This window comes from Atractosteus spatula, chromosome 3, assembly GCF_055471065.1.
Source record: "Atractosteus spatula isolate fAtrSpa1 chromosome 3, fAtrSpa1.hap1, whole genome shotgun sequence".
Lineage (NCBI taxonomy): Eukaryota > Metazoa > Chordata > Actinopteri > Semionotiformes > Lepisosteidae > Atractosteus > Atractosteus spatula.
The window spans coordinates 50,671,901-50,699,096 of NC_142708.1; the positions used below are offsets into that span (position 1 = coordinate 50,671,901).

The window sequence follows — 27,196 nt, forward strand, 5'->3', positions numbered from 1 at the left end:
TTTCTGAAGATTTTCCATTTCCCATTATGTCCAATCAAACAGCTTGCTTTGTTAAATTAATTTAGATATCATTTAGGCATAAAACCTAAATACTTTTCAGCCTTCAAGGACCAGACTTGATTCTTCATAAGAACATAATTTTTACAAACTAGAAGATGTCATTGGCCTATCAAGCCAGTTTGGTAGTTAGTAGATAATTGATCAATAATTTCTTGAAATAAACTTTGGTGTCAGCTTCAACAACATGGATGGGTAGCTTCATATAGCCACAACTCCTTTGGGTAAAGAAGGGTCTTCCGTTTACAGTTTTAAATGCACTTCCATACTTAATATCTTAAATTTGTTGAGAATGCTTAAAAAATTGATGTTTAATAGACTAAAAGGCCTGGACCTTTCCAGGTCTAGGGCTGGTGACCCCTGCTGTAAGGAATATTCTCAGATTTTGGTGTCATCCTCTCTGACAGCTGGAGGAGGAGTTGCTAGGTCTGCAGAAGAAGCTGAAAGGCACTGAAGATGAGCTGGACAAGTACTCAGAGTCCCTCAAAGATGCGCAGGAGAAGCTGGAGCAGGCAGAGAAGAAGGCGGCAGACGTGAGTACTGTTTCATGAACACATGCCCCATACCTGATTAACCACTGGGCAATTATCAGAGGTGTAAGATACGAGGCCACCAGACAGAAACTTAATAACTCTGATTCTCTTTTTAATTTTATTTTTTAAAGCACAATGTCATTATTTAACATGTTGAGTTGGACAGTTCAATAATAATATTGGGTTTAAAAAATACACCTTTTAAAGGCAGTAGTTGTTTTTTATTTCTAATAGAACATCATAAGGGAGGCTCCATGATCATTTTTTCAATTTCATGATTTTTTTCTTTAAAAGTACTTCTGATCATTTTTATTTTCAGCCATTCATTTTAAGTACAAATATGGAATCAATCTCCAAGTGCTTTCTTTCAGCTGGCTCCCTCCTGTCGGCTGCATCAGTTCACTCACTGATTTGCTCACAGAAGACTTTGTGGTGTTTACAGTTTCAGATTAGATTCTTTTTTTCAAACCACTCTTCAAATCACAGGCATTGGGGGTTTTCAAAAAAACTTTCACCTCATGATATTCAGCTGAAAATGTGTGTGTTTTTCTTAGAATTTATTTTATACTTTGTGGGAAACAAAGAGCTGGAACAGCACATTCCAGGAGTAAAGTCTATAATGCTTCATGAAGTGTGTGTGTATTCTTTATTATTAAGTGATCCCTTAAAATAGTGGTGTATAGAAATGTGGTTCATCAGATTTTATCCCACACTAGCATTGATCAAACATTGGCACTGTCAAAAACATGGCCTGGGAAAGAGAAGCACTCTGCCTGTCGCCAGCTGTCTTGAGACACACATCCATTACCAGAAATTGAGAAAATATATAAAAAGAAATGACAGATTCTACAAAGATATAAAAATGTGAGCTTTTAAAGATGAAATTAACATACAGAACAAATTGTCCCTTTTTACAGAAAGAAAATCCCCTGAGACCATAATATGTCTGAGAGTGGAATTCTGTTTGTGAACTTGCACTGAGGTTTTTATCATTCACAGTAGATTACCTCATCAGTCAGGATGTGCCAGGATGAGCCCTGTTTTCCCATGGTATCTTTTTACAGTATGTCACCTCATCAGGCTGGATGTGCCAGGATGAGTCCTATATCCAAGAAAAACACTCTGTTTGGTCGGACTTGTCCAATCTTGTGAACAGGAAGCTTGCTTAGGCTACGCCTGGTTATCATGGGCATGTGTTACCATGTAAGCATGCATGTTAAGGCCTACCGAGGAGATCATAATTAAATGTTAATTCAAAAGGCTGTTAGGCAGTGTTCAGAAAGTTCTGATGCCCCCTGGTGAGCTCACTTCCTAGTTGCTATCCAGCCTCTTCAGCCTGTTCCTGCCAGTCAAACACCATCAGCCCTCTGTTATTAAACCTGTTGGGAATGAGGCATGACACCAAACCCTCTTTTGACAGCTGGGATGCAGAACAAGCCAGACTTCACTGGTGTCTGTAAACACATCATAAACCTTGTCAACACCTCTGTGTGAATGCTATGTATTTTAATTGCTTTGAAGTAATATTACCAGAGGTCTGGTGAGGGAGACTTATTTATTCCTTTGATTACAGTAGTCTTGAGTTCACATTGTCAATTTGTAACAGGAGTAGCTACACATTTATGACATTAAACACAGCAGAGTAATATTTGGTCAAATAGCTATCCGCTGCTGACCTGCTGAATGGTTGTTCCTGAAATACAGGGGCAACTTTTCAGCAGGATTTATTTACTGTAATCCCTGACCATCAGTTGTACACTTCAGTAGTCAACGCTTCATAGCTGGAAAAACTTTACACTCTAGTCTGTCATGTACTGCCAAGGACTGCACCACAGGAAAGTAGCCTTTTATTTGGACTGACTCAAAAACACTTGAACAAAGATATGTCATGCATCTAAAGCACAAGAAATATCAGGGTCCCTATATCCAGCTCTATTTATTTGGATTTAAGCAGCTGCCACCTCAGTATAGAATCTGAATCATTCATATTGTATTTCTGTTTCAAAAGAATATTTCTAATCGGATGTTTAAAACACAAAAACATGAGATGTTACACAGCTATTCTTTTTCTATATAAATTATAAATGTGTATAATTACTTTAAAATTGTGTTTGTTTTCTTTTTCATTGCTAATATTGATGTTGTTCTCAAGGCTTTATTTAAAATGAGTACAGGTACAGGCAACCATGCACAATATCTGAAAGGTGCTGTGCCTTGCAAAATAATTCTGACTCTTGCACCATTTTCATATTTTGTTGCTTCAAAACTTGCAGTCATTGCATTTTGAAGTAACAATATTTATTACACAACCCAATCTAGCTTTTCAAAGTATAAAACAAAAAGAAAGAAGTACAGTACATACTTCATATGAAAGAAAAAAAGGAAAAGTCATAATTGCTTAAGTATTCAGACCCTTTGCTGTGGAAAACCTAAATTAATTTAGAGGTACAGAGTGCTCTGAATAGGTCTCACAAGTAGTTGATTGGCCACTGTCTGTATGCAAAAGTAGTGGTTCTCATGAATTCAGAATAAACAGATCTATCTCTGTATAATCCCTCAGTGAAGGAGAAGCTTTCAAAACAAATCAAGTTCAAAGTTGTATAAAGGCTGCAGGAGAAGGGTATAAAATCAATTCAAGGAAATTCAATTGAAGGAGGTATAATATCTCCTTCAGCACAGTGAAGTCAGTCATTAAGAAGTGAAAGGCACCCAGACACTGCCTTGATTAGGCTGTCCCTCCACACTGATCAGCCAGACTGAGATAGAAGAAAATGTCCATGGGTTAACAATATCCTGGCCATTTTACAGAGGAGGGCCTGTATGGAACTCAGAATAAAACATCTTAGATGTTACACAGGGTTTGCAACAAAACCCCTGCAATAAGTAATATTGTAAACATATTACACTACATTACATAAACATGTGAAACTTTTTGGTCTAAATGTGCACTGTTACATCTGATACAAAAACAAGGTGTTGAGCTACTGTCAATCATGGTGGTGGCATCACTGTATTATTAGTTCAGCTTCTTGTCAGCAAGGACTGGAAAGTTTGTCATGGCTGACAGGAACATAGATAAAGCAAAGTTTTGGCAAACCATAAATGGAAATCTTTTTTTTGTTTCTTTATTAGCCCTATACAATTTCTTGCATTAGGAATTTGTCTTTTCACATACCCCAGCTTTTCTCAATGAGACACAGACAGGGAGAGACGCTTGGGGTCAGAGCACAGGGTCAGCCATTGTACAGCACCCCTGGAGCAGTTAGAGTTAAGGACCTTGCTCAGGGGCCCAACAGAGTAGGATTCCTCTGCCAGCCGTGGGATTTGAACCAGCAACCTTCCAGTCACAGGCACAGGCACAGATCCTTAGCCACAGAGCCACCCTGTCTGCATCAGATCTAAATTTGAGAAAAACTCCATCTTTGAGCAGGACCAAAGCATGGTCTAAAGCACAATGGCAACGCTGGAGTGGCTTAAGAATAGGAAAGTAAATGTCATTGAGTCACCCAGTTAAGGTCCTGACTTGAATCCTATTGGAAAGCTTTAGAAAGTCTTGAAAACTGCTGCCCATTGATGATCCTTCACAGGTCTCAATATTCTGCTCCAGGAGCGCTGTACAAATGGCTGACCCTGCGCTCTGACCTCAAGCTTCTCTCCCTGTCTGTGTGTCTGTGTGTCTCATGGAGAGCAAGTCGGGGTATGTGAAAAGACAAATTCCTAATGCAAGAAATTGTATATGGCCAATAAAGTGATCTTATTCATATTTTTCCTTTTAGTTTTTGCCAACAATTACTGTAATTACCCTAGGAGCTCTTCATTTTGAGCTTTCGGTTTTTTAATAAAATATAAAGTTTAAAAAAATGTCACAATTTCACAAAATAGGACACCGAAGGAGAGGTCAAATACTTTTGCAAGACAGTTTATTAGTGGAGTTGTGCGGTGCTTTGCATTCTGCAAAGCCTTATCACACAGCAATAAAATGAGAATGAAATCACAGTCTCTATTCTGTTTTTATTTTGTACTGTATTTTGAGGGCCTTTCTTGAATTAGACCATAGCTTTTTAAAGGATGTCCATTTCACCAGAGGTCCTATTTAACTGATGCCCTTATTGTTATTAGGTGAAAAGTACAATAAAAGCATGCATATGAGCAAATAAAGATATTGATTATGTAAGCTGTCTGCATATGGACATCACTTGTGGTCTTGCACTTTTGTCTCAGTTCTGTCTATTCTGAGGTACAAAAACAGAATGTCGAATCTGTTGAATGATCTTTCATTGTTTTCTTTCACGAAACATTTATAGCCCTTACTTTTCTAGTTTATCTTACTTTGCATGTAATTTGAAGAGTAAAACTGTGCTTTAATCATTGGCATGTTACATTACTGCTTTGTATCTTAATGAAGAAAATATGTGGTCTGAATGAAGAGGAGACCACAACCTAAAATCCTTGGAATATATAAACTATTTTAAAGCCCAAACATTTCATAAGCATAAGCAAAGGATGTAATCAAAGGTTTTTCTAAGTTATTTAATGTTGTAGGCATAGCTTAATTCATTTTCTCTCATTTTCCAATGGAGTAAATATGGGAAATATATGAATGAAATATAACAAAGGCAAAACATAACAATGGCATATGAATTATTTTAGTTCTCAATGCAGCAAAATAATGTACAGCTAAAGGTTACAGTTAAAAAATGTTAAAGAATGCTGACTGATTTAATATACAGTTATAACAAATGTATTACCTGAATATTGTTTTGTTTATGCAAAACATGGACAACATGTACTTTCTTTTCTGCTCATAGCCAGAACTCAACAGGACTGTTATGTAGTCCAATATAATTGATATAATGGAAAACACATCCATACATAAAATACTCCTTAGAGGTCGCTGTTGCCCTGAATGCTTTATGCTGTTCAAGTGTATTGCAGTGGTATTGAGTTTGTTTGCAGACATAAACCTGTCTTAAAAGTTCCCTGTAGTTTTAAAACTCTGGAAGTCTCTTTGGAAGTCCTGGACGAATTCACAATGCAAGAGGCTTAGTACACCCTATCATCACTGATCACTACATAAGTCAAGTCTTTTTCTCAGCCTTTTGTTTTAATTGTTTAGTTTGGTTAATGACTTTACCACAACAACAAAAAAAACAGCATTACTTAAGCATGCCTTTAAAGTTTGTTATTGCTTGTGTTTGACCTCTGAAAATACATGCTAACTTATATTTACTTGAACTGGAATATTCAGGATTTCTGAACTGAACATTTATTCTTTCGCAAAGTGGAATATCTAATACTCCACTGCTGTTTTTCCTTTGTGACACTCCTTCATGACAAAAGCCTGACTAGTGGCCACACCCAGCCTGCACTGCTCCCTCCTGAGTGAACTGTGAACTGCTGACTCTCAGCACAATGTGAGATGGAAAAAAAGGCTTTGCAATCCTTCCATTAAGGGAGGCTGTCAATAATTTATTGATGGCACTTTCTGTATATAAGGAAGTAGACTGGTTCGATATCAGTCTGTTGTAAAACATCTCATTAGTTTTAATTGCACAGTTCTTTCACACAGAGTGCAAGTTTTCATTTAATTAAATTCAAGAGGTGTTAGACATATTGATGAAGAAGACAGTTAATTGCAATTTTTAACAAATTATTTTAACTTTTTAACAAAAAACAGAAAAGATATCATTGAAGACAGTTGTCAGAGGAAACTGTTGAGTTACATTATGCTGGTTCACAGACTGAAATCTTGTCTTATGGTCAAATAAATTTAAAATTGAACTTTGTGGCCATTCTCGTAAGTGTGTGGCATAAAAAAGTGATTCTCCAATTGAATAAACACTTGTACCCATTGTTAAATATAGTGGGGGACTGATTTGGGTTTGTTTTACATTTGTGGATCCTGAATCCCTTGTTAAGATAGAGGACATTTTTGGTCAAACACCTGATTCCCTCTGCCATGCATTTGGGAATGGCCTGAAATAGACATTCCTATATGACAGTGATCCAAAGTAAACTTTCAAAAAAAGCAAAAATGTTTAACTGCACACAAAATAAACAATCTCAACTGGTCATCTTAACTTCATGATCTCAGTTCAACCAATTGGTTTATACTTCGTAAGGAAATTAAAAAAATGGAAGCAAAGATTCTTAAGAATCAAGAGCTAGTCTTTTCAGTGTACTGTAATTCCTGCCAGTTGAGAATTTAGGAAATACAATACAAGACTGCAAATAAATGTGATCGCCATGTTGAATTTCATTTAATTATTTATGACAAAAATGACTCTGTGCAACACTGCTTAGATTCCAATATAATTTGTTGATGATTTTATGCAAGATGCATTATCCAGTACATTAATCTTTCTGTTACTGTACGTGATGTTATTTGTTTCTGTTTCGTCAGGGATATGAATATACAGTATCTGCAGGGCACTGTACCTTGCATTCATGCATGCTGCTTGGTCATTCCATGTTACATTTTGGAGAGGTTATAACCAAAAAAATAAACAGAGATATGGATTGAGGTGGAGTTCACATTTACATAGAACTTTACACAGTTTTCACTGTTTTTTTGTTTACTTTTTAAAATAGATGTTGTACTGTAAAAAGCTTTCTGTTCTACATTTAGGGGGGCATTTAGAGCAGTGGAGTATTAGATATGTTATTGAGTATTTGCCAGCAGCTTAATTGGTACGCTTAGTAACTTTAATAGTATTGAAAATGCTTCCATATTAGGAAAAATGGCTTCTTTCATCTCATGGTATCTAGTCGTTTTGCTTATTGTGCTGTTTGGTATCACTCCAGTTAGTTTGCTCATGGATATTTTTACTACCTTTTGAGGGTAGGAGCTCAGTGGAAAGGAGATTAATAAAAAGAATGAGCTAAGTGAAATGCTATTTTTCATTGATGTGGTAGAGAAAAAGACACTTCAGCCAACTCATTTTTGTTGTTAGACCTAAGCAGCTATAATTCAGCTCATGAAACAATTAATTACATTTCAAACACCTTTGATTAAAAAAGAAATATCCTCATAAAAAAACATTCTGCTTTTTTCACATTAATGTGTACTGGGAGTTACAGTATAATTAGTGTGCTGTGTACAGTATAGATTGATAACTATACTGGAAATAGTTCCTGTTTAATTGTACTTCAAAGTACTTCATATATTTAAAAAATTTAAGAATTGTAGGTTTACGTACAGAAGCATCTGAAAAGTTTGCGAAAGTGAATGTTGGGAGTCTTTATCCATACAAGAGGCCTAGATGATTGAAACCTTGTTTTAAAGATCTACCTTATATACTGTACATAAACCAAGTGGTAATTGGATATAACATTTGAAAATATAATATTTTTTGGTTTACAACTGACATTATTGCAGAATAGTTTGAAAAGTGTTTAATAGACTGTGCTCTTAGGTATATACTGTATTTTTCATGCTATACTCAATGTGTACCATAACATAGAAAACCTCTTAGAGTGTCAGCCAGTTACTTGTTTTTAACTCTATTCGTTATTTTATTAACTTAATGGTTTATTATAGAGTATTTTAAGATTGTATTCAACCAATTCTTCTTTGTATGAAAATCTCAAAGGCCTGACATTATTACATGACGTTATAATACCATTTAAAATTTGATTCTTCAACAAAGCAATAGAATGCTTGTAAAACTCTTGAATATTGATTCATTGGATTACCCACACTACGCCACAGAATACTGGCACACTGCAACAGTGCTTTTGAGAGCCAACTAAAAAAACAGATGACATAATTATGGGATTTCTGTGATTTGTTTGTTTACTGTATTAAGCTTGTCACATCTGTTGCAATTTCATGTATGTTTTCCTTAGAGTCTCCAGTGCAATACCACAAACTGAATTTTAAAAATCCATCCGTTCTTTATCCGAAGGGAAAAAAATCTAGAGAGTTTAGAACAGCAAAATGATTTTCACTTCTTTTGTATTCAACAAAACATTATGTCATTTCTTCATTCTGCCAATTCAGACATGCAATGTGCAAAAGGGCACAATGTTTTCCATGGCAGGTTCAAAAACAGGACTGATTTTGCTGAATTATTAATACATCTGGTCTTTTTGTAAATTAAGAGCCTTTTTTCAAATCTCATTTCCCTAAAATTGGGATCAGAAAAAGCCTTTGTTAATATGCACATCATAGTCATTCTTTAACATAAAAAACCAAGGTAATGTCTGTACAGGGTATCCATAACACATGGTAGCTAATACTGCTCTGCCTGGTTAGGTGGAATAGCCCTCAGTGGGAAACTGGCATTTCAGTTTTTGTCCTTTAGGGTCCAGTTTCAGACAGTTAATTTTGTTTTAAGCATTGTCTGCCTTTTAAATTTAAGCCACTCAAAAGGATACCAGAGAGAGCATTTGTTCAAAAACAACCCCACCCCCCCCAGAACACACACACACACACACACACACACACACACAACACACACACAACACACACACAAACATTAAAATAAATCGGTCGGCAAAGTCACTTCAGGGTTTAGTAACCATTATATCTTTCCTCTGTCTGGAAGAGGCCTATAAAAGGTGTATAACGCCTTGATACTGCACTCCCCTACCCTGCTCTCAGCAGCTGGGATGATGTCAGCGCATCCTCCCTCCAACATGTCCTTGAATTCACCCTTTATAATTCTCCCCTCCCTAGATGGGCGCAGTGCACAAAAAGCTGCACAGTCCTGAACAGTCACTGAAAATGGCCATTCTTTGTCAAGAGGAGTTATAATTGAAAAGTGCTGTGTAATGATATCACAAATTCTAGTCATCTCTAATCCCAGGCTGCTTTAGATTTACTTGGGTAATAATTATCTAGCTAATAATGTTCTGAAAAACTACCCCTAGACAATTACTGGAAACTTAGCAAAGCACAAAAAAGAATGACCTTTATTTTACCCAAAAAAAAGAAAGGAATGCAAAGAATGTTTCTGTTTCTTGAGCACAGTCACACTTCTCATTCTTTTCACATTGCTGCTCAATTGGAGTTTCCCTCTCCCCCCTGGAAAAATAAGACAAATACAGAATTTAGTTTTAAGAACTATAAATTTAGTTTTTAGGTTTTTTTTTATCTTTGCCAGTCAGGTAAAATGCTTTGAAGCCATCTTGTTTACCTCCTGTCCTCACTAAGCCCAATTCATGCCCAATAAACAAACTGAATCATTGTTACAAGGGATCATTTTCTGCACTCCATGAGAGCCTTCATAAACTCTTTCCAAACCAGAGGGCAGCAGGTACATTTCTATCAATATGACAACTATCTATTTGTATTTCTCTGCAGCTGAGTCTGGCAGGTACAAAGCAGCCAACAAAGACAACTGTGACCCACTGCTTCCGTAGAACTATAGCTACATTTCATTCAATTCAGGGTCAATGGGGAGCTGGAGCCTATCCCGGCAAGCAATGAGCACAAAGCAGCATACATCCTGGATGCCAGTCCATCGCAGACACAAATACAGACACACACAGATAGCACCCAGGGAACTGTATCCAGGGTCCCAGCACTGCAAGGCAGTAATGCTAATCGCTTAAAGTTCTTAATGTTTGTCCACCTTTATTTTGTTGAAGCAGTTTTCAGTACTCAGCCATTAGGTTAATGTGTAATTGTCCCAATTAAACAAATAACAGGCTTACTGAAGTAAGAGAGAACTCAACATAACAAAAACCTCTCTCCTACAAAATTCGAAATCAGCATGTGCTGAATATGAGTGTTTTTATGGTTCTGTTTTCAAAAGTTGGTGTTCAATCTTTGCTCTGTAATTATTCTGTACTTAAGCTCTTTCTGAGACGCCCAAACCATTTTAACCTCAAAGTTAAATTTTAACTGGACAGCTGTAAATCTTTAAGTTTCAATAGGAAAGCTTTTAATTTGAAGAAATATAACTGGAAATTGGAAAAATAAGTATACATGAGGGTATAAAATTTTTCACATATTTAAAAATTGTTTTTGAAAACTTGGAAACCTCAGTGGTGATCAATTATATATTCTTTCCTCTCCCATTGTCAAGGCTTGACAAACAAAAGGCATATTAACATGTTTAAATTAAAGCTGACAATGTAAATAATTACCTTTAAATCAGGGACCTACTCTTCCCTTATATAAAATCACATTAGTCACAATCAATTAGTTAGCTGCCACAAAAAAGTGTTTGCTCACTTATTTGTTTTTGGTCTCAAAATGTGGATTAATTTGTGACTTGTTAAAATGTTATTAAATATTGGAGATAATATATCATTCTGTGCCCTGGCTTGGATAAAAAAATATATTTTCTTTGTATCTGTTGTCTTCCTTAGATGCTGTCTAGTTTGTACTATCGCTCAGGGGTGTAACTGAGATTAGATTTAATAAATCAAACAGCAAAGAAGAGCAAAAAAACATTGGTAACTCTGCTACTCCCAGTCCCAGAGCTGCATCTGCTCTGGTTTGATAGTGATAAGCACTACTTTTTGGTAGCCTCATAAAATCTAACATATACAAACTGGTTTCAACCTGATTGACTGAAGGTACAGTATAGTATAAGTTCTCTTGACTGTGCTGTTGTTGTCTTTCATTTCAAATGGCAGCCATTTTACCCAAAATATTGTAATTAGTCATCAAGCAAGACTAGGGTACTGCTCTAACAGAATGCACACTTGCAGTAAATAGTCCTAGATGTTAATACTAATGAATTATGAGCTACAAAACTCAGTAATGGCACAGTTGTTGAGACGTACTGTTTAATGTCAAAAGTAATGGCTAACAATTCTGTTACTGTGCAGTATGTTTTTCAGAAGCTGTCAGGTTTTCAACAGTTGTACCTTATATTCCACTGTGGTCATGCTGATGAAGGGGAAATTATGAAATTACACTATACCCTTTAGTCCAACAGAATTAAGTACAAAAATTAATTATTTTTTGCAGTCTTTTCTAGTTTATCTCATGAGATTTTTTTTTATTTTATGACTTACTGTGAAGATGAAAAGCTGTTCAAGGATCAGTGATTTTGTTGACAGAGGTTGAACAGATGTGTAAATAGTCACATACTGTATGCCCTTAGGATTTATTAATTGTTTTAAGCTTAATCCTTCTTTTCTTAGGTGTTTAATTTAAATGTATTATTTTCAGTGACAACAGTTCTATTTATTCAGCTAAATTCTATGTCAGTTATTGCTTCAGGGAATGTTGTGTGTCATAGTCAGGATGATAAATAATTGGTGATATCATATAATCCTTAAACAGCTGCACAGATGTAGTTTTATACTCATGAAAGTGTTTTCTGCTCTCCATGCCTCATCAGCCATTAGATACATATTAATTTATATATTAAATTACTAAATCTCATTATAAATACATTAATATATACAGTAATATAGATCTTAAATGCTAGCTATGACAATATAGAGGGTCAGAGTTGACCACTTTGCTAATATATTCCTCATTGTAATTCAGAATCTGCACAAAAATACTAATGATGTTTTCATGAATATGCTATTCTTTTTATAGTCCTTTTCTCTCTTTGACTTGAACACATCTTCACACACAGTTAATCTCGAGACCTGTGAGTGGACAAAATGAACAATGGGATGTAGAGTTATGTACATAGACCTTGTGTTCACCATGCTGTAGAAGTCGCATAATGTGCATGTGGTCACAAAATGTGAACAATATGCCTAAAGTAATATCTGGGAACAGATCTAAACGTAACTGCAGGCCAGTGCAAATGGTTCGACGAATAACATTGTGTATCCCAACATTGTCTTAAACTTGCTGTCTTCTTTATAGAATAATTTTTATAATAATAATCAATCCCTTGAACTCCAACTTGGAATTTAAGTATTATATCTGAAATAGTAATTAGCTATCATTAGTTATCTAAACTGCTCTGATGCCCCTGTATTTCACTGTGTTAAGACAGGGTATGAGCTCTGACAATATGGCTAGTTCCAGACTTTAACAACTCTTGGTTCATAAGAGTTAGTTATAAGTTAGTTATAAGTCATAAGTTCATAAGAGTTGGAACAACTCTCTACGGGTTCATATTTCTCCTGTTCTCCTGCCCACAAAGTCCATGGGGTGGAATCCCCAATCCCCATGTGATCTGCTCGGTTCAAGACTAAAAACGTTCACTTCTTCACTTGCCTGTCAGTGTAAGATACTGTATTTCCACACAGGTATGCATTGAGCTGATGTTGTCCCTCTCTCTCTCTTTCTCTCACTTATGACTTCTTACACTTGATGTACAATACAGTGGGTAATGTTCTGTTAAAAAAATAAAATTCATAAACTTCTCAGTATTTAAATACAACCAGGTATTTTAAACCACTTAGCTCTTTTAAATATTTTGTTGTGCTGTAGAGGATGATTTAACTTTTGGATTTTATTCAGTTTATACAGTTTGGATACCTCCTGTTTATATAGTGGAATAATTCTTTTCAGCAAATATTGGAAGTGCTAAACATTGTCAAACAACCTTTGTTAAGACAGTACTACTAACTTACAATGTTCATATGGCAACACACCGTTGCTGCTTCAAGAGAAATAATATCTCTGTAATTGTTGATTCAGCAAATGACAGTAATGTGTTTATAGAAGAGTGCTTGTCATACAACTGAGGAATCTACAGTGGCTCTCTTAGATATAACAAGTTACTTACTTAGAATAACAAAAAACATGGTCTCTTTTCCTCATAGGCATGGATATTTGTGTTCCATGTAAAATGTGCTCTAACCTGTTGCTTAGGAAAATATAAACTGTGAAGCGAATCATTTGAAGTCAATGTCATTCTTGACATAACTAGTACCAGCTTACAGTGTGAATTGCCAGAGAGTGTATATTTAAAATGTGTTTTCAGCCATTCTATTTCTTTACCTGATTTCACATTGTATCTGCAACATCCCTTATTTTCTTTTTTGCTAATGTTTATTTTGGACATTGACTTGCTGCTATGGATCATGTTTCAGACGAGGAAACCAAGTCTGACCTCCACAGAAGAACAGGCATGTGAAACTGAGCTCAGCCAATCAGTTTAAACCAAAGTCCCTCTAAAAGACTCTTGTTGGCAAGACAGCAGCTTATAGAAAATAATTCATTGTTTAAGTGTTACCTAATACATGCTTTATTTGTTTTTTTCGACTAATGCATTATTGTTACCAGTTTAATTATTACTTAGGCTTCATATCATATGATGATATGTGTTATAAACACTGTATGCTGACAAAAACAGCTATTTAAAAATAATTCTTACAGATAGTTCTTACAGAGCTCTCTTCCCAGGTCATTGATTCAATGGAACACAATTTACTGTATAGTCTCATAGTTCTTGATATATTTTATATACTGTATAAGCAGTATATTTACTTGTTGCAGAGTGAGAAATCATGTGATCTAGTAGACTGAAACAAGATTATGTTTTTATTTTGAACCATTAAGATCACTGAAAAAGTAAAGTCTTTATTTTGATGAGGATTCCTGTTAAGGGTTTGCAAAAGAGCTCTCTTGTGAGAAATATTTAACATAAAAATGCATGAAAACATGAATAAACATTACATTTTCATATGTATGTTAACAACATGCATTCAAGTTGGTAAAGTTGACTGTTGATGGTTAAAGTTGCCTGTTTCCCTTTACTGTAGCTGAAGTTGCAGCTTCGGATAATTGTTTTTCTGAATTTACTGACTCTCACAGTGTACAATGAATTGAAATTTCTAACTATTGTCAATTTCTTGTTGAAAATCACTGTACGCTTCATCAGAAAACATGGTAGAAAATAATAGAAAATTGTTTTTTCACGTATACAGTACATACAGTATAGTAATGGAACAAGTGTCACACCCAAAGAAAGCTTCACAGCCAAAAAGTTGTTTTTCTTTTCTTCTCTTTTCAGCATGGAATGAACCTTTACTTGTTCCTTTGCAGCCTATGCATGCTGACGCAGCTACCTACAGTACTTGAACTACATATAGTAAACACTATGATGTCAACAGATTACATTTTCCTTCCAAAACAATTTGAAAGCCTTAAACTATATGATGCTAACTGTATAGTGAAATGAGCCATTTCCTTTTCAACCCATGTATTGTATGAATTGTATGTATGCTCTTTCCAAACATGGTGACAACTGCTACAGAAACCTTCAACTTGCCTTTCACTCCTTTACTGTTGTGTGATGGACAATTGTTACACTTTTTCCAAAATAACTGCTTTGGTCTGAGTGGTACAGTGGTGTGGTGTTTTGAATTAGTACATCAAAGCTTTTGGTCCTGGATTTGATTATGTTCTGGGGTGCCTTCTGTGCCTTAGTCTTCTGTGTCATAGTGTCTGGTTTTCTCTTGGTGCTCCTAAGTGTCCTTCCTCAGTCTTAAAACATGCAAAACAAACCACTGTGATTTGATTTTCATAAAGCATAAGCAATAATAAAGCATAACAGGCATTTAGTTGGTGATATATAATCAGGTTCTTATGTCATGTAGAGAAATCCATAAATGATTCAGATTCTACTCGTAGAAGTGTTTGCATCATTTCAAAACAGGGACACAACTCTAATTGGTTGACAAATTATACAGATATCCCCCTTAGCTTCCACAAGAATGAAAGAAAAACACGTCTGGTTTCAAGGAACTAGCTTTTCTTGAACATAAAAATACAGGACTTTTCATGGGGTCTCAGACTGATAAAAGGTACTGATGTGAAGAGTGTAAAACTCTCCAAATGTTTAGAACTAAACAAAAACAGTCAGACAGGATCCCATAAGTTACAGTACAAAGGAACAACAAAACAGTCTTTTAAAATTTCTGCCTACAAGCACATTTAGTAGCTCTGAATTCTACCTTGATATTTGTTAGATAAATGCATTTAACCAAAGCAAATTATATTTGTATCCAGATATTTATATAGCTGTGTATTTTGCTGTGTCATACCTTGCTCAAGAGTACAGCAGTAGTGTCACCGAAGATTCAAACCAAACCCACAGCCTTCCAGTCACAGGTATAGGGCCCTAACCACTATTTCACATTGCAGACCATGATGTTTCCAGTTTGAGGGCTTTTCATTCACACCCTGTCTGACTCCACAGGGGATCACACTCCCAAGCAGCCACACAGTAGATACTATACTACACACACCTACTCATGTACTACCTGCAATGGTAACTCCCTCTGATAGCAGCAATGGAATAGTTCTCTTTTTACACCCCCTCATCCCCAGACACTCTACAATACAAAAATGCAACACACAATAGTTTCCATTTCTATTCTTCCTTTATTTTGTTATTCAAATTTAGTTCCTCAGATACTAAATAAGGCAACTTGAGGTGAGTGGACTAACCATTGATTTTTTGAGCACTTACATTCTCCTCAGCTAGGAGTATAAAAATAAATAAAACACAGCAGTCAGCAGTTTTCTCAAAGCCTGTTCCTCAGCATGATTTGTGACCATGTTCTTAATTTTAACTGTATTTTCTGCAGTGCCAAAGATATGAATACATTGGCAAAGTGCAAAAACTACTGAACAAATCATGCTTTTTGGAGCAGAAGAGAAATTCATATGAATCAGCAGCTTTTGCACTATAATTTAATAAAGAAATGTTCAATCTTGAGTAACAGATGCAAAAGGAAAACTAGGTGCTTAGTAGAAGGTTTATTTAATGTTCCTTGTATAGATTCATAACAACTGTATGTATTACATATAAATGTTTTTTATATAATGCTTTTCTCAGTATTCAGCATTTACATGTTCTGCTATAGCACAACATTTGTAGATTCTTTGTATTATGCAGTTTTGTGCCTTTTTATAAAGGTAGGTTTTCCTAATGCATTTTCTTTCCTTAATATTTGTAAGGTTACAGTATGTAGCTGTCCAAAGTCACCTTTGAACTTCAAAAATAGTTTAGAAACAAATAAATAAAACTTGTATTTGAATCCCATGAATAACTTCAATGCCACAATTACTGATGTTCTGGCAACTCTACTAGCTGTACATTGTACAGACTGCTAGCAGAATATCAGTTCAGCTGGGTGTATAGGCGAATAAATGTTTGTCTTTAGTTATCAGATAGCAGCAAGGAAAGCATTTACAAGACAAAGCACATAGTATGTTGCTAAAGAAAAGAGAACTATCATTTTAACATCTATTTCTATTCATGAACTAAACGCCCATAGTTGAATTTTTGAAGTACAGACTCTCAATCCTGTAAATGGGACATTGTACAATACTTTAGCTAGAGACAATCAGTCCTCTACTGGCTGGTTTGTATATCTGAAAGAATACAGGAGTGTCAGGAATTTAACACTTTCTTGCAATAAAATCCATCTGTTCAATCAAATTTACTCTTTGTTGAATGTGCTCATTTCTTTGTACTCAAAGATGAGTTTTGTTCCTTCTTCTAATATCACTGAATCAACTTTCTTTCATTTTTTTAATAACTTAGATGGTTTTCTATGAAATAGGAGTTCATATGTGGCATATATAGTATCCATCCGTTCACATCAGAAATCATGTTGAACCATAGGGAGCAAAGCACAGCTACACCCCTGACAGGGTGACCATCATGTTGCATACTGTACAGTATAAGGGAAAAAAATTAACCAAGCAAATGGTAAAAAATGTATCTTATAATTTATTTACAAAATACTTTGTTCTGCTCTTATCACCTGTGAGTGAATGTATAAGTCATCAGTAAAAACGGTCTAGTCCTTGTGGAATGTATGGAATTGTAACAGACAGCACAGAGGAGTGGTGGTTCAGTGGTGATTTGCAGGCACCTCACAGCACTGCCTGGGTCCAGCATTCAGTTCTGGTCTGCTGTGCCCTATATGTGGAGTTTGCATGTTCACTTTGTATGTACGTGGCTCTTCCACACAGCCGAAAGACATGCAGTCCAGGTTAATGAGCATTTCTTAATTTGAGAGCAGTTTGTACCAATGTGTGAGTTTGCCCTGTGAAGAGCTACAGTAGCATTCTTCTGTCAGCCGGCTAGGTTAGACTCTGGCTCACTGCAACCCTTTAAGGGTAAATTGGATAGAGATGGATAGATGGATGTTATTTTACTCATCAAGACCAGAGCAATAGTCAGAGCTTTATCTGAGAGCTGTGCTTCTTACTTCCCTCCATAGCTTTCACCCGTTTCAATGCATAGCACTGGACTTTCAGTATAAGTTACACTGATAGCTTTAACTGAGGAAGATACAGGGAAGAAATTTAAGGCGCAGCCTTGCTTTACCTTTTTTACCTCCGTATAAAGTCATATTATCCACCATGGTCTGTTTATTTTTTATTTGGAATATGAATTATTCTTAGAAAAATGTTTAAATATCAAATACTGCATTCATTCATTTTTGTTTGCAAGAACACATTGCTCTGGAAGGAGCGAGTAAGTGACCCCGGTAGTATGCTGCTACTGCAGTTAACATTACTAACAATAATAACGCAGTCTGGAAGTATGTTGTCTTAAGTCGTGAATTTTTTTTGTCCTTTTAGTCACTTAACAGTTAGTGCGCCTTTAAAACTAAACAGGCCTCTGATGAGTGACATCATTACTAAAACGATAAAAGGGGGGGGGAGGGCGAGAAATTCCTAGATTCTGCAAGTCAGTTCCCTTTCGAGCTGTGGTAGGAAAGCAGAATGCTCGCTGGTTAGCTGAAAGGCAGCAATTTCTGTATCCCCTCCCGGCATGCTGTGTTTGAATAGAGAGAGCGAGCAGGTCGTTTTTTTCCCCTTCAAGGCGTGAACTCAGAACTGGAGACGGTCAAGAGGAGGTTATTGTAGAGTTCTTCATGCGCAAAGGATAGACGCAGATCCCGAGGACTGTGTGGGGAAAGAAAACGCAACGTAATAAATTTTTTTTGCTGGAAAAAAGTGTTTTTTTTTTTAGTTGAGGAGTTAAAAGTTTTAAAAATAATGGCCGGAGCTACATCGATTGAAGCTGTGAAAAGAAAAATCCAGACCTTGCAGCAGCAGGCTGATGATGCCGAGGAACGGGCAGAACGGTTGCAAAGAGAGGTGGATGCGGAGAGGCAGGCCAGAGAGAGAGTAAGTGCTCTACGGTTTTAAACATTAGTCACCCTCGACGGTCAGGATATCTCAAGCACACAAACGACTGTCGGCAACGATTAATTGAAATAATCGAGAGAATGAGACCGCATTGATGGAAGTGGCCTTAGGCGGTGTACATGGAATTAGCGTGTAACATTAGAAAATACAGAACCCCTGCACGACTGCAGTTAGTTTGTTAGATACGCATCACTGATCGCGTGTCTGTTACAATGCAACAATTGAATGGTTTCCTAATGTATCGGTGGTTTGACACTTGAGAGAACGAGCTTCACTTCCAAGATTTTCTCCAAAGGCACTCTTTCTTAACTTTTTAGGCACATTGACCATAAACCTAACAATTATTTTAGTCACAGTATATGGGGAGATGCCTTTAGGTTATTATGAATATCAGTTAAAACCCACCAGCTTGGTAAAGGAGTTTTTTTTTGCCTTGTCTATGGTGGTGCAGTACTGCGGTAATTGTTTAATACTATGGCTGTAATTCCCAAAACCGTTTTACTCGTATTGCGTACGTTTTTTTTCTGCTGTTTACAGGTGTTGTTGAGTTAAGCTAAACTGAATTCATTTAATGGAAACAGTTTTGTGTATAGCATGTCCGTAACCACCACGAGGTGTTTTAGTAAATGCCTTTGGCTCAAAAGGTTAATGTTTATAGGTTTAAGTTAGAATGCGATTCCTCAGAATGCAAGGTGCGTTTTGTTCACTTTACTAACAGACGCATTAAAGTTTTTACATTGGTAATGCACATGGAGTCTTTTTAAGAGTATTACTTTTTTAATGTCGTATTTTTTTACTAGAATTAACAAAAACGGTCTGTGGATCTGGTCAGTTATATCGATTTCTTCAAAATGGAGGGTGGGTGTTGGCCGGGCAGGATGAATGAATAAAGGGCTACGGTATTTACCGTGTGTATTACTGGAAATATTTCGTTGTACGAAAGTCTGATCCTCAATACATTCTTACGGCTGTGTTTATGGTTTTTTCACTTATATGATTTTTAAAGAGCGAAGGACGCGATAATGCAGAAAGCAGGTTGAGAATGGAGTTGGAATTACAAGTTTCTTAAAGCTACAGAGTTTTTCCAAAATGAAGCCCTTGAAGGTCTTAAAATCCTTTAACAGCATGTCCAAAGAACATAAAACGCACACGCATACTTGCTGATCAAATACAACAAAATACTGGGCAAGTCGTATCAGTGTGAAATAACCATACATTTTTAACAAAGGCACTCGGTGGAAAGCGAAATGCGTGTGTACTGTAGCTTTAATAAGAATGCATTCGTGGTGGGACGTCAGTTGGTCAAGGTGATCTACCTGTTTAGCAACGCTTCTGAAAACTGAATCGTTTGTGTTGTGAAGACGCAATATCGCGAATGCGATCTCGGAAAATGATGGAAGCCGTCAAGCAAGATTAGAGTTTGGAGAAGTAGTACTGTTTGCGTTAATTGAAACATTAGTTAATTGTAACAGGGCATTTCTACCACAGTGTTCTGTATGGTGATGTGTACCGTCTCGTGACTACAGTATATAACCGAGTCAGTTTTACAGTACAGCACTTAATCACAACCTTTGTCTTGATTCTGATGTATTTTCAATAATTAATCATGACATTTTGCAGTTAATGTACTTGGGCAGAAAGATAAAGCACGATTCCCTCCTCATGATCCTGTGTGGAAGTTTAACTCATTACCATTATCTTGGTCTGTTAAGGGGGTGGGGATAGTGATCTCTCAATTTTGTGAATGTTTATGGTAATGTTTAAAATTCAGGGTTCTAAGGATGTAGATTGTTTGGGGCTTCACTAACATCCATGGCCAAACTTTCACACTTCCAATTGATTTATGGAGCAAACTACTTATATAGGACAGTTTTGAGGCTGGGGGATTAAGAGGAAATAATAGTATAACATTTTCACTGCATATCCAGACCCTTCTGTGTGAATGATAAATTACTTTCTAGGAATATAGAAAATCACTTATAAGTATACTACGTTTTAAGCATGTTTGTGTTCAGGTTTAATATGCTGAGTCAAAGCAAGCACATTTTTTCTACTTTTTCACCTTCAAATTTGAAATTTGCTTGTTATAGTGCATTTGTAGAACTGTTTTGTCTCTAATGACTAATTTTGCTGTATTACAATTCAAATTTGAATGTTTTAGGACTGGGAACTTTAGAAAGCAAAACACAAATGCATTGCAAAAAGAAAATCAAGTTGCAGGTCTTCAATGTAATCAAATTCATATTTTTGTCTTGCTCTTAGAAAACGCTTGCAGGGTTGCTGGAATGAGGACTGTCCTTTCACAGCCCTTTTCATTTGAACAGTATTTATGGAGTTTTATTTTGGGTGACACTACAGTCTCTTAAATACACCTGTTAAGGTAGACTGATTTTTTTTGTAATCTGAGATCTCAAAAGTGTAGACTATTGAATGTGAACTAATTCTGAATTGGCCAGTGATGTTGTGCAAATTCAATTTGAAATAGATTGAACAGTCCACATAACTGTAAAAAGTGATTGAAATGTTAAGTGTTTAGGGAAAGTAACTTTAGTACATTGGTCATATTCCCTAAAGAATTTTTCAGTTACTACCAGCATGGCCATTTACAATGGTATGTTGTTGGCTGTTTGTGGAGGAAATGTTATTTAGAAATAGTGAGAAAATGCCTCCAGGCTACAGGGTAATTGGGCATGCTTTTTTCTTCACATCCATTAAGTCAGCTAAGGATTCCTTCTTGGACATCTGGAGGAAGGCTTCGGAACTGAAGTAATTTAGGTTACCAGGGGAAATAAAAATGTTGGCTTTTCTCTGTTAGGTATTTCTAGGTTACTGCAACAAATGCTAGAATAAACAAATGACAATTTACCGTAGGTATTCTAAGTTTTTATCCTGTTGCATTGTATTATAGGGTACTTTAGGTTTGCTGATGTAAATGGCATAGAGGCTTCAGTTTGAAAAGAGCCTGAGTGTAAAACGTGTCTCAATAATATTCTACATTAATACCCTGCTTGTTTAAGAGACTAAAATGTATTGGAAAGAATCCTGGGTTTGGAATTTCTGCTCTTAATGTGTATTAACAGCAAAAAGTCAGACGCAATTATAAGGAAGCGCCTTTTTAAAGGAACTGGGAGATACCTAGCACAGTCTGTGTCCACCCAAGGTGGTGACTTTTCCTTGTGGCATTGACTTCCTCTGTATGCTGTGTGGCCTCGTGGATATAACTTATGTCATGTTGTACTGAAAATGTAAACTCCTCACTTACTAAAAACACAGGGTTTTTGTGCCTTATATTTTGAAGAATTAATTCATTCCTACATGTTTGAAACATTTAATGCCTAACCAGTAATTCTGATTTCTAGATCTAGCTTTTTGCCCGGGTTTGGTAAGTTCATAAAAACTAAGAAAAAAGCTTGTATATATATATATTAAATGCCAAAGTACAAAAGTTTTTGTGGTACTTGTGCTTAGTTGAAACATCTTTCATCAAAGATTTGTGATGTAGTCTCCAGTTTTATTGCTTGGACTTCTGGAATTCCAGCAGTGTGTTGGGGGTGGGGGGTAGTTACAAAGCGGGGGAAATTTAAGATTAGCATCTTGCTCAAAGCTCATTAGGATTTTTGCCACCTGGAGAGGCTGTAGTGGGCAAGTTGCATTGGAGCTGAATGCCAGAAAAAGTATGACTAAAATCCACTTGCTTTTTTGTTGTTGTGAAGTGTAAAGTCAAACATTTTTTAAATGGAACTATGCAGATATTTAAGAATGCAAGTTGGGCCAAAGGTCCAAATGAGTCCAAATGAGGCTACTCTCATTTGTAACCAGTCTAGCCTGCTTGGTAGTTAGTAGTTAAGATGCCTTCATGCAGCTCTTTCCTGAAAGAAGCCTGGGTATCGGCTCCATCAGCATAGCTTGCTAGCCTTTTCTGTATGCACACACAACCTTTTGGCTAAAGAAGTAGCGCCTATTTTTATTTTTAAATGCCCATCAACATAGCTTTCACTTATTTCCTGGTTTGTTTCACTGTTCATTCTAAAACAATCTATTGGATTGACCTTGCCAATGCATTTGAATATTTTTTATCAGGTAACTGGCTTTTCTAGACTTAAAGGTTGAGTTCCTTCAGTCTGAGTTCCCTGTCTGGAATGTATCTCCTCTGTTACTCTCTTGCTTCAGAGCAGCTATGTCTTTTCTATAACCTGGTGACAAATTGTACCCTTTTCTAAATAAGGCCTTAGAATTATACAGTTTTGCTTAACATCCATATGCTTTTATCTACAAACATGCTTCTGCCATTACTACATCCTCATGTAGTCTAGTAGATATGAAGGACTATTTATGATGACATTTATAAGTAGACTTTCACCTCTGCATTTCCCTTTTTGTTCATATACTGTAGCTTTTACTACCCATATGTAAAACCTCATACTTGCCTATATTGAATATTTGTCTGGAGTTTGCTGAGCCCTGAATTTTCTTTTTGAAAGTCATTTGTTGTTTTAGCTGTGTCCTTATTTGGTATAATCTGCAAACACTTATTTTCTGATTATACGAGAATCTAGATCATTCTTCTAAACTAAGAGCAGCAGTGGATCCTTAAATAGATCCCTGTGGTACTCTGACTTACAGCACCCCAGTCTATCACTTCTTACTATGCAATTTTATTCCCTTATTATCATTAAAATTCCTCTAACTTGCCATTTGCAAGCAGTTTTGTTGGGGGTTGTTAACTGGTGCAATGCCTTAGTTTTTAATTTAGGCCTCTAGAAACAGTACTTCCAATTGTCAGAGACACCCAATTCTGTAGAAATGGAGGTATAATTTTAAGCCCCAAATACTACCATATGGTAAAAGAATGTGCGATCTTTTTTAAATACTGTATTGCTGTATCTCCAAAATAAAGCATTGAGCTACTGTGTATTAATGGTTTTAGAACACAATGTTAAAATCCTTGAGGGGGTGGGGGTTGTCCTGAACCCGCTTACATTTAGTGACCCTCCCCTTCTGCTTTCTCTCCCACTGCAGTTTAACCTGGCTCTTTGCCCCCACAGCCAGTGTTTAGGTTTAGGTTAATTATTTCCTGGCTTTCAATGGAGGTGAAGGAAACTGCCATTGGAGATGTAGCTGACACAGATGTTCCACTTCAGCAGTGCAGGAAAGCTCTAAACTAAATGTCAAGAGTAAAATGCAGGGTAGGAGTTTAGGACAAGCAGCATGTGATTGTTTTTTGACACCTGTGGTGTAATTTTAATATAAATTTTACAACCATCTTGCAATGTTGTGCTTTTTAAACATCCCTTTAGGATCTTGCAATGCAAACCATGGGAAGTGCCCCTAAATTATTTGCTCTGATATCTTACTGCTCATTTTTGTTGTGCTGGGTTGGGGTTCTCCATGTTTGTGTGATCCTAGAATGTCTACAAATCTCAGAGTTGGAAAGTAAGCATTCAGTAGCACACATGGTGTTCATTGTGACTTAGGACAGATCCTTATAAGCTACATTTGTGGTGTTTAAAATGAGCCAGGGTTTCAAAATGTGGAATACAAAAAGCAGGTGTGAGGCACACTTTAAATAACCCTGTATGCCACTCTAGATCAGGGTCCAAGAGTATTTTGAATAGAATTCATGTTCAGTTTTTCTCACTACTGCTGTCAAAAGCAGCATAATAGCTCTGACCCTGAAATGGTACTAATCCCTACCTCAACTTACAGTCAAAATACAGATTAGTCAGCAATTGCATTTTGAATGGGCTTGTTTGCTAGCCTCTCCCCCTCAATTTATAAGGGGTGCAGTCTCATTAAGGAAGCTTCAAACTAGCCAACACATTGAGAGTGGACCTGATATGTCTGTTGTGAAGACTAAGAAGGTTCCGTTCCAAAGTAAATGTGGGAAATGAACCAAGTAAGCAATAAACCTAATTAAATGAAAAGACTGGATAATTGTAATACCTTTTCATACTGGCAAGTCCTGACACTTTTTGCAGTGTAGTGTTTGTAGCTTGTTCTGTATATTCAGCATGTAGCTATTTTCTAAACAGGTGTTTGAGATCCATCTTTAAAATGTTAAGATTTTAATCTTGACTGGAATGTGCTTTCTGTACATTTTAAAGATGTAGCCTTTCTAAAGCTTACTTGCACAGCAGTAGGCCTAAAACACTTGTGGACGTCTTTGTAAATTCAAAAGTATGGAGCACCCCCTGCAAATGAGAAGATGTAAGACGATGTGCTGTGAACCATGAGCAGGATCTGGAATGTGTTCTGGACCACAATTGGCATTCCATAGCTTCCCTGACAGGTCCCTCATGAATGAAGGAGATTTATAGGATTGGGCTGAGTACTAGTCTGAGTAGCAGTCTTCTCCTGCTTAGAGAACACTGCATCTATTGTTTAGTTGAAGCCTATTGTTGGCACCGGTGCAGATTTCGCTTTGGAATCCTGGAATGCGCTTTACCTTCTAATTTTGCCTTCTGCACTGCTACTCACTTGCTGTACTGAAATACCATGAACACACTCCAAACCTTGAAACCTATCTTGCCTGGGAGTACATCCAATGGTGACTTTATTGGCATTAACTTTGATTTGAATCCTATTGTAAAAACACCTGCTACTTCATAGCCCAGTACTTTATAGTAAAGTGTCCTTACCTAACCCATAAAAGCTAAGGTCTCAGTATTGCAAATGTTTACTGTATTCAGTTGGAAATTAGTTTTCTAGCTATGTGCAGTTTTACTGTCATTTTAGCAAGTCCTTCAATTGAGCAAAAATCTAAATGTATTCTGGCATGCTTAAGTCTCTAAACTAGGAAATGTCATTGGCCTTTTTTTGTGCTGTTAAATAGATTTTTTTTGGCCTGCCTGAATTTTTCCCCTGTTCTGATACCAATGTTTGCATTGATTGTGTGTGTGAAAGTTGGCTTGCTTAACTGTTTGCTTTTACATGCTTTCAGGATTATTCAGTATTTTGTGATCTTTTTTTAGAGGTGGTTTAATGAGTATTTCTTGTGCTATACATTTTAAATTCCAGTGAACGTCTTGATGCAGCCTCATGCTCTGCAAAGAATAAATTTACTAAACATGTGGTTTGGAAATGAGTGGTGGTAAAACCTTGTGGCATAACTTTATTTTATGGTCTGTTATGCAGTGACTCATCTGCATACTAAAGCATGCAAGAATTGAAAGAAACCACTGATTTTATTTAAATGACCCGAATAACAAGAGTGGGAAGATAATACTCCTGGAAAACTTTCACCTTGTAGGTGAAATTTTGTTTAGCAGCTGCATCCTTTGTTACATGGAGATATCACTTATCTTGGTGGAAAGTACAGAAGTGGTATTGATCAGTTTTACCATTCATCATTTATGAATTAAGTAAATATTTTTCTGCATTTTATGGTTTGAGATGATGGGTGTTGGTGTAATATTCGTTATCACTGAGAATGCTTTTTTCTCCAAATACATAATGAATCATGGTGCAAGTGTTTAGGTTTTCTTTGGCAATGTTAGATGTTTAACACCTGTTTCTCTTATTGTACTTCAACCACAAAAACAAGTTAAACAATTTGAGTCCTTCACAGGCCATTTTAGGCTCACTTAATCTTCGCATTAGATGCCAATGTATATCTGCGAAATGAATTACCACTAGAAAACCATTCAAATTGCTGCATCCTGGTTGCTTCGCTTTAAGCTCCCAAAGGAAGAAAAGATAACTTCTGCTTCCCAAAGTCGGGATGGTATGTATCCAAGAACAAGAACAGTAAGCCAGAATATACACAAAGGGTTTACAGGCAAATGCTGTTCCATTAGGTAAGAACATACCTCCTATCCAGTGTCTTAAGACCATAGACGTCTGCTGAGTTTCTGATTAACCATTTTATCTGTGTGGAATGAAGGGAATAGCCCCAGTTATTGCTATGGAGATGTGACGTGATAGACTTTTGAAGTTTCTCATTTTATGCAGCCTAGTGGAAAAAAGTTTTAAACTTTGATTTATATTGTTTGCTCAGGATTCAATTTTTAAAATGCATTTTTTTAAAGTGACACCCAACAGTTTAAAGTAGTGGCTGGACAAAATCCTTGGCTTATTTAGATATTAGTAGCCAAACAAGCTAGACTGAAGAATGTCTCCTCTCATTTGTCTAACTCAAATGAGAAGTGCCTTCCAATAAAGCAGCTTGGGTAATGTTTTACTCATGCTGAGATGGCAAGTTTTTCCTGTTTGAGGGAACTCAGGGTCACAAAAGAGACCACAGCATCAAGCTCAGTTTTTTCTCTTTTTGCATGCAAGTAGAATCTATGTATACAAATCTTACTTTTGTTTGCTGTTTCTGACATGTTTGCTTATTATACTGATTTGCTGGTTTGTTTATTCAGTTCTTATTTGAAACTCGGGTTTCCCTGGTGCCAGTTGCTTGCATTTTGAGAATTACTCATTTGAAGAAATTTATCAAAAACCTTTTTTCAATCTAAATATCTTATGCCCTATGTTTCCATTAGTTTTTTCTAAAGTGTAACAGGTTGGTTAGGGAAGAAATCAGTTTTGACAATTTCCATATAGGCGATGT

The 27,196-nt window shown here is 36.4% G+C and overlaps 1 protein-coding gene across 7 annotated transcripts in view; it reads left to right on the forward strand.

The window, feature by feature from the left end:
- Window positions 1–27,196, forward strand: part of tpm2 (tropomyosin 2 (beta)) — a 57,566-nt gene that overhangs the window by 8,693 nt on the left and 21,677 nt on the right. For 3 of the 7 annotated variants that reach the window (XM_088912118.1, XM_088912119.1, XM_088912120.1), the window contains exon 2: window positions 465–590. In XM_088912118.1, the coding sequence (XP_088768244.1) occupies window positions 465–590 (126 nt within the window). Of the gene's footprint in view, window positions 1–464; window positions 591–18,143; window positions 18,622–27,196 lie in introns of those variants that run through there. The other 4 variants (XM_088912122.1, XM_088912121.1, XM_088912123.1 and 1 more) reach the window with 4 other exon arrangements.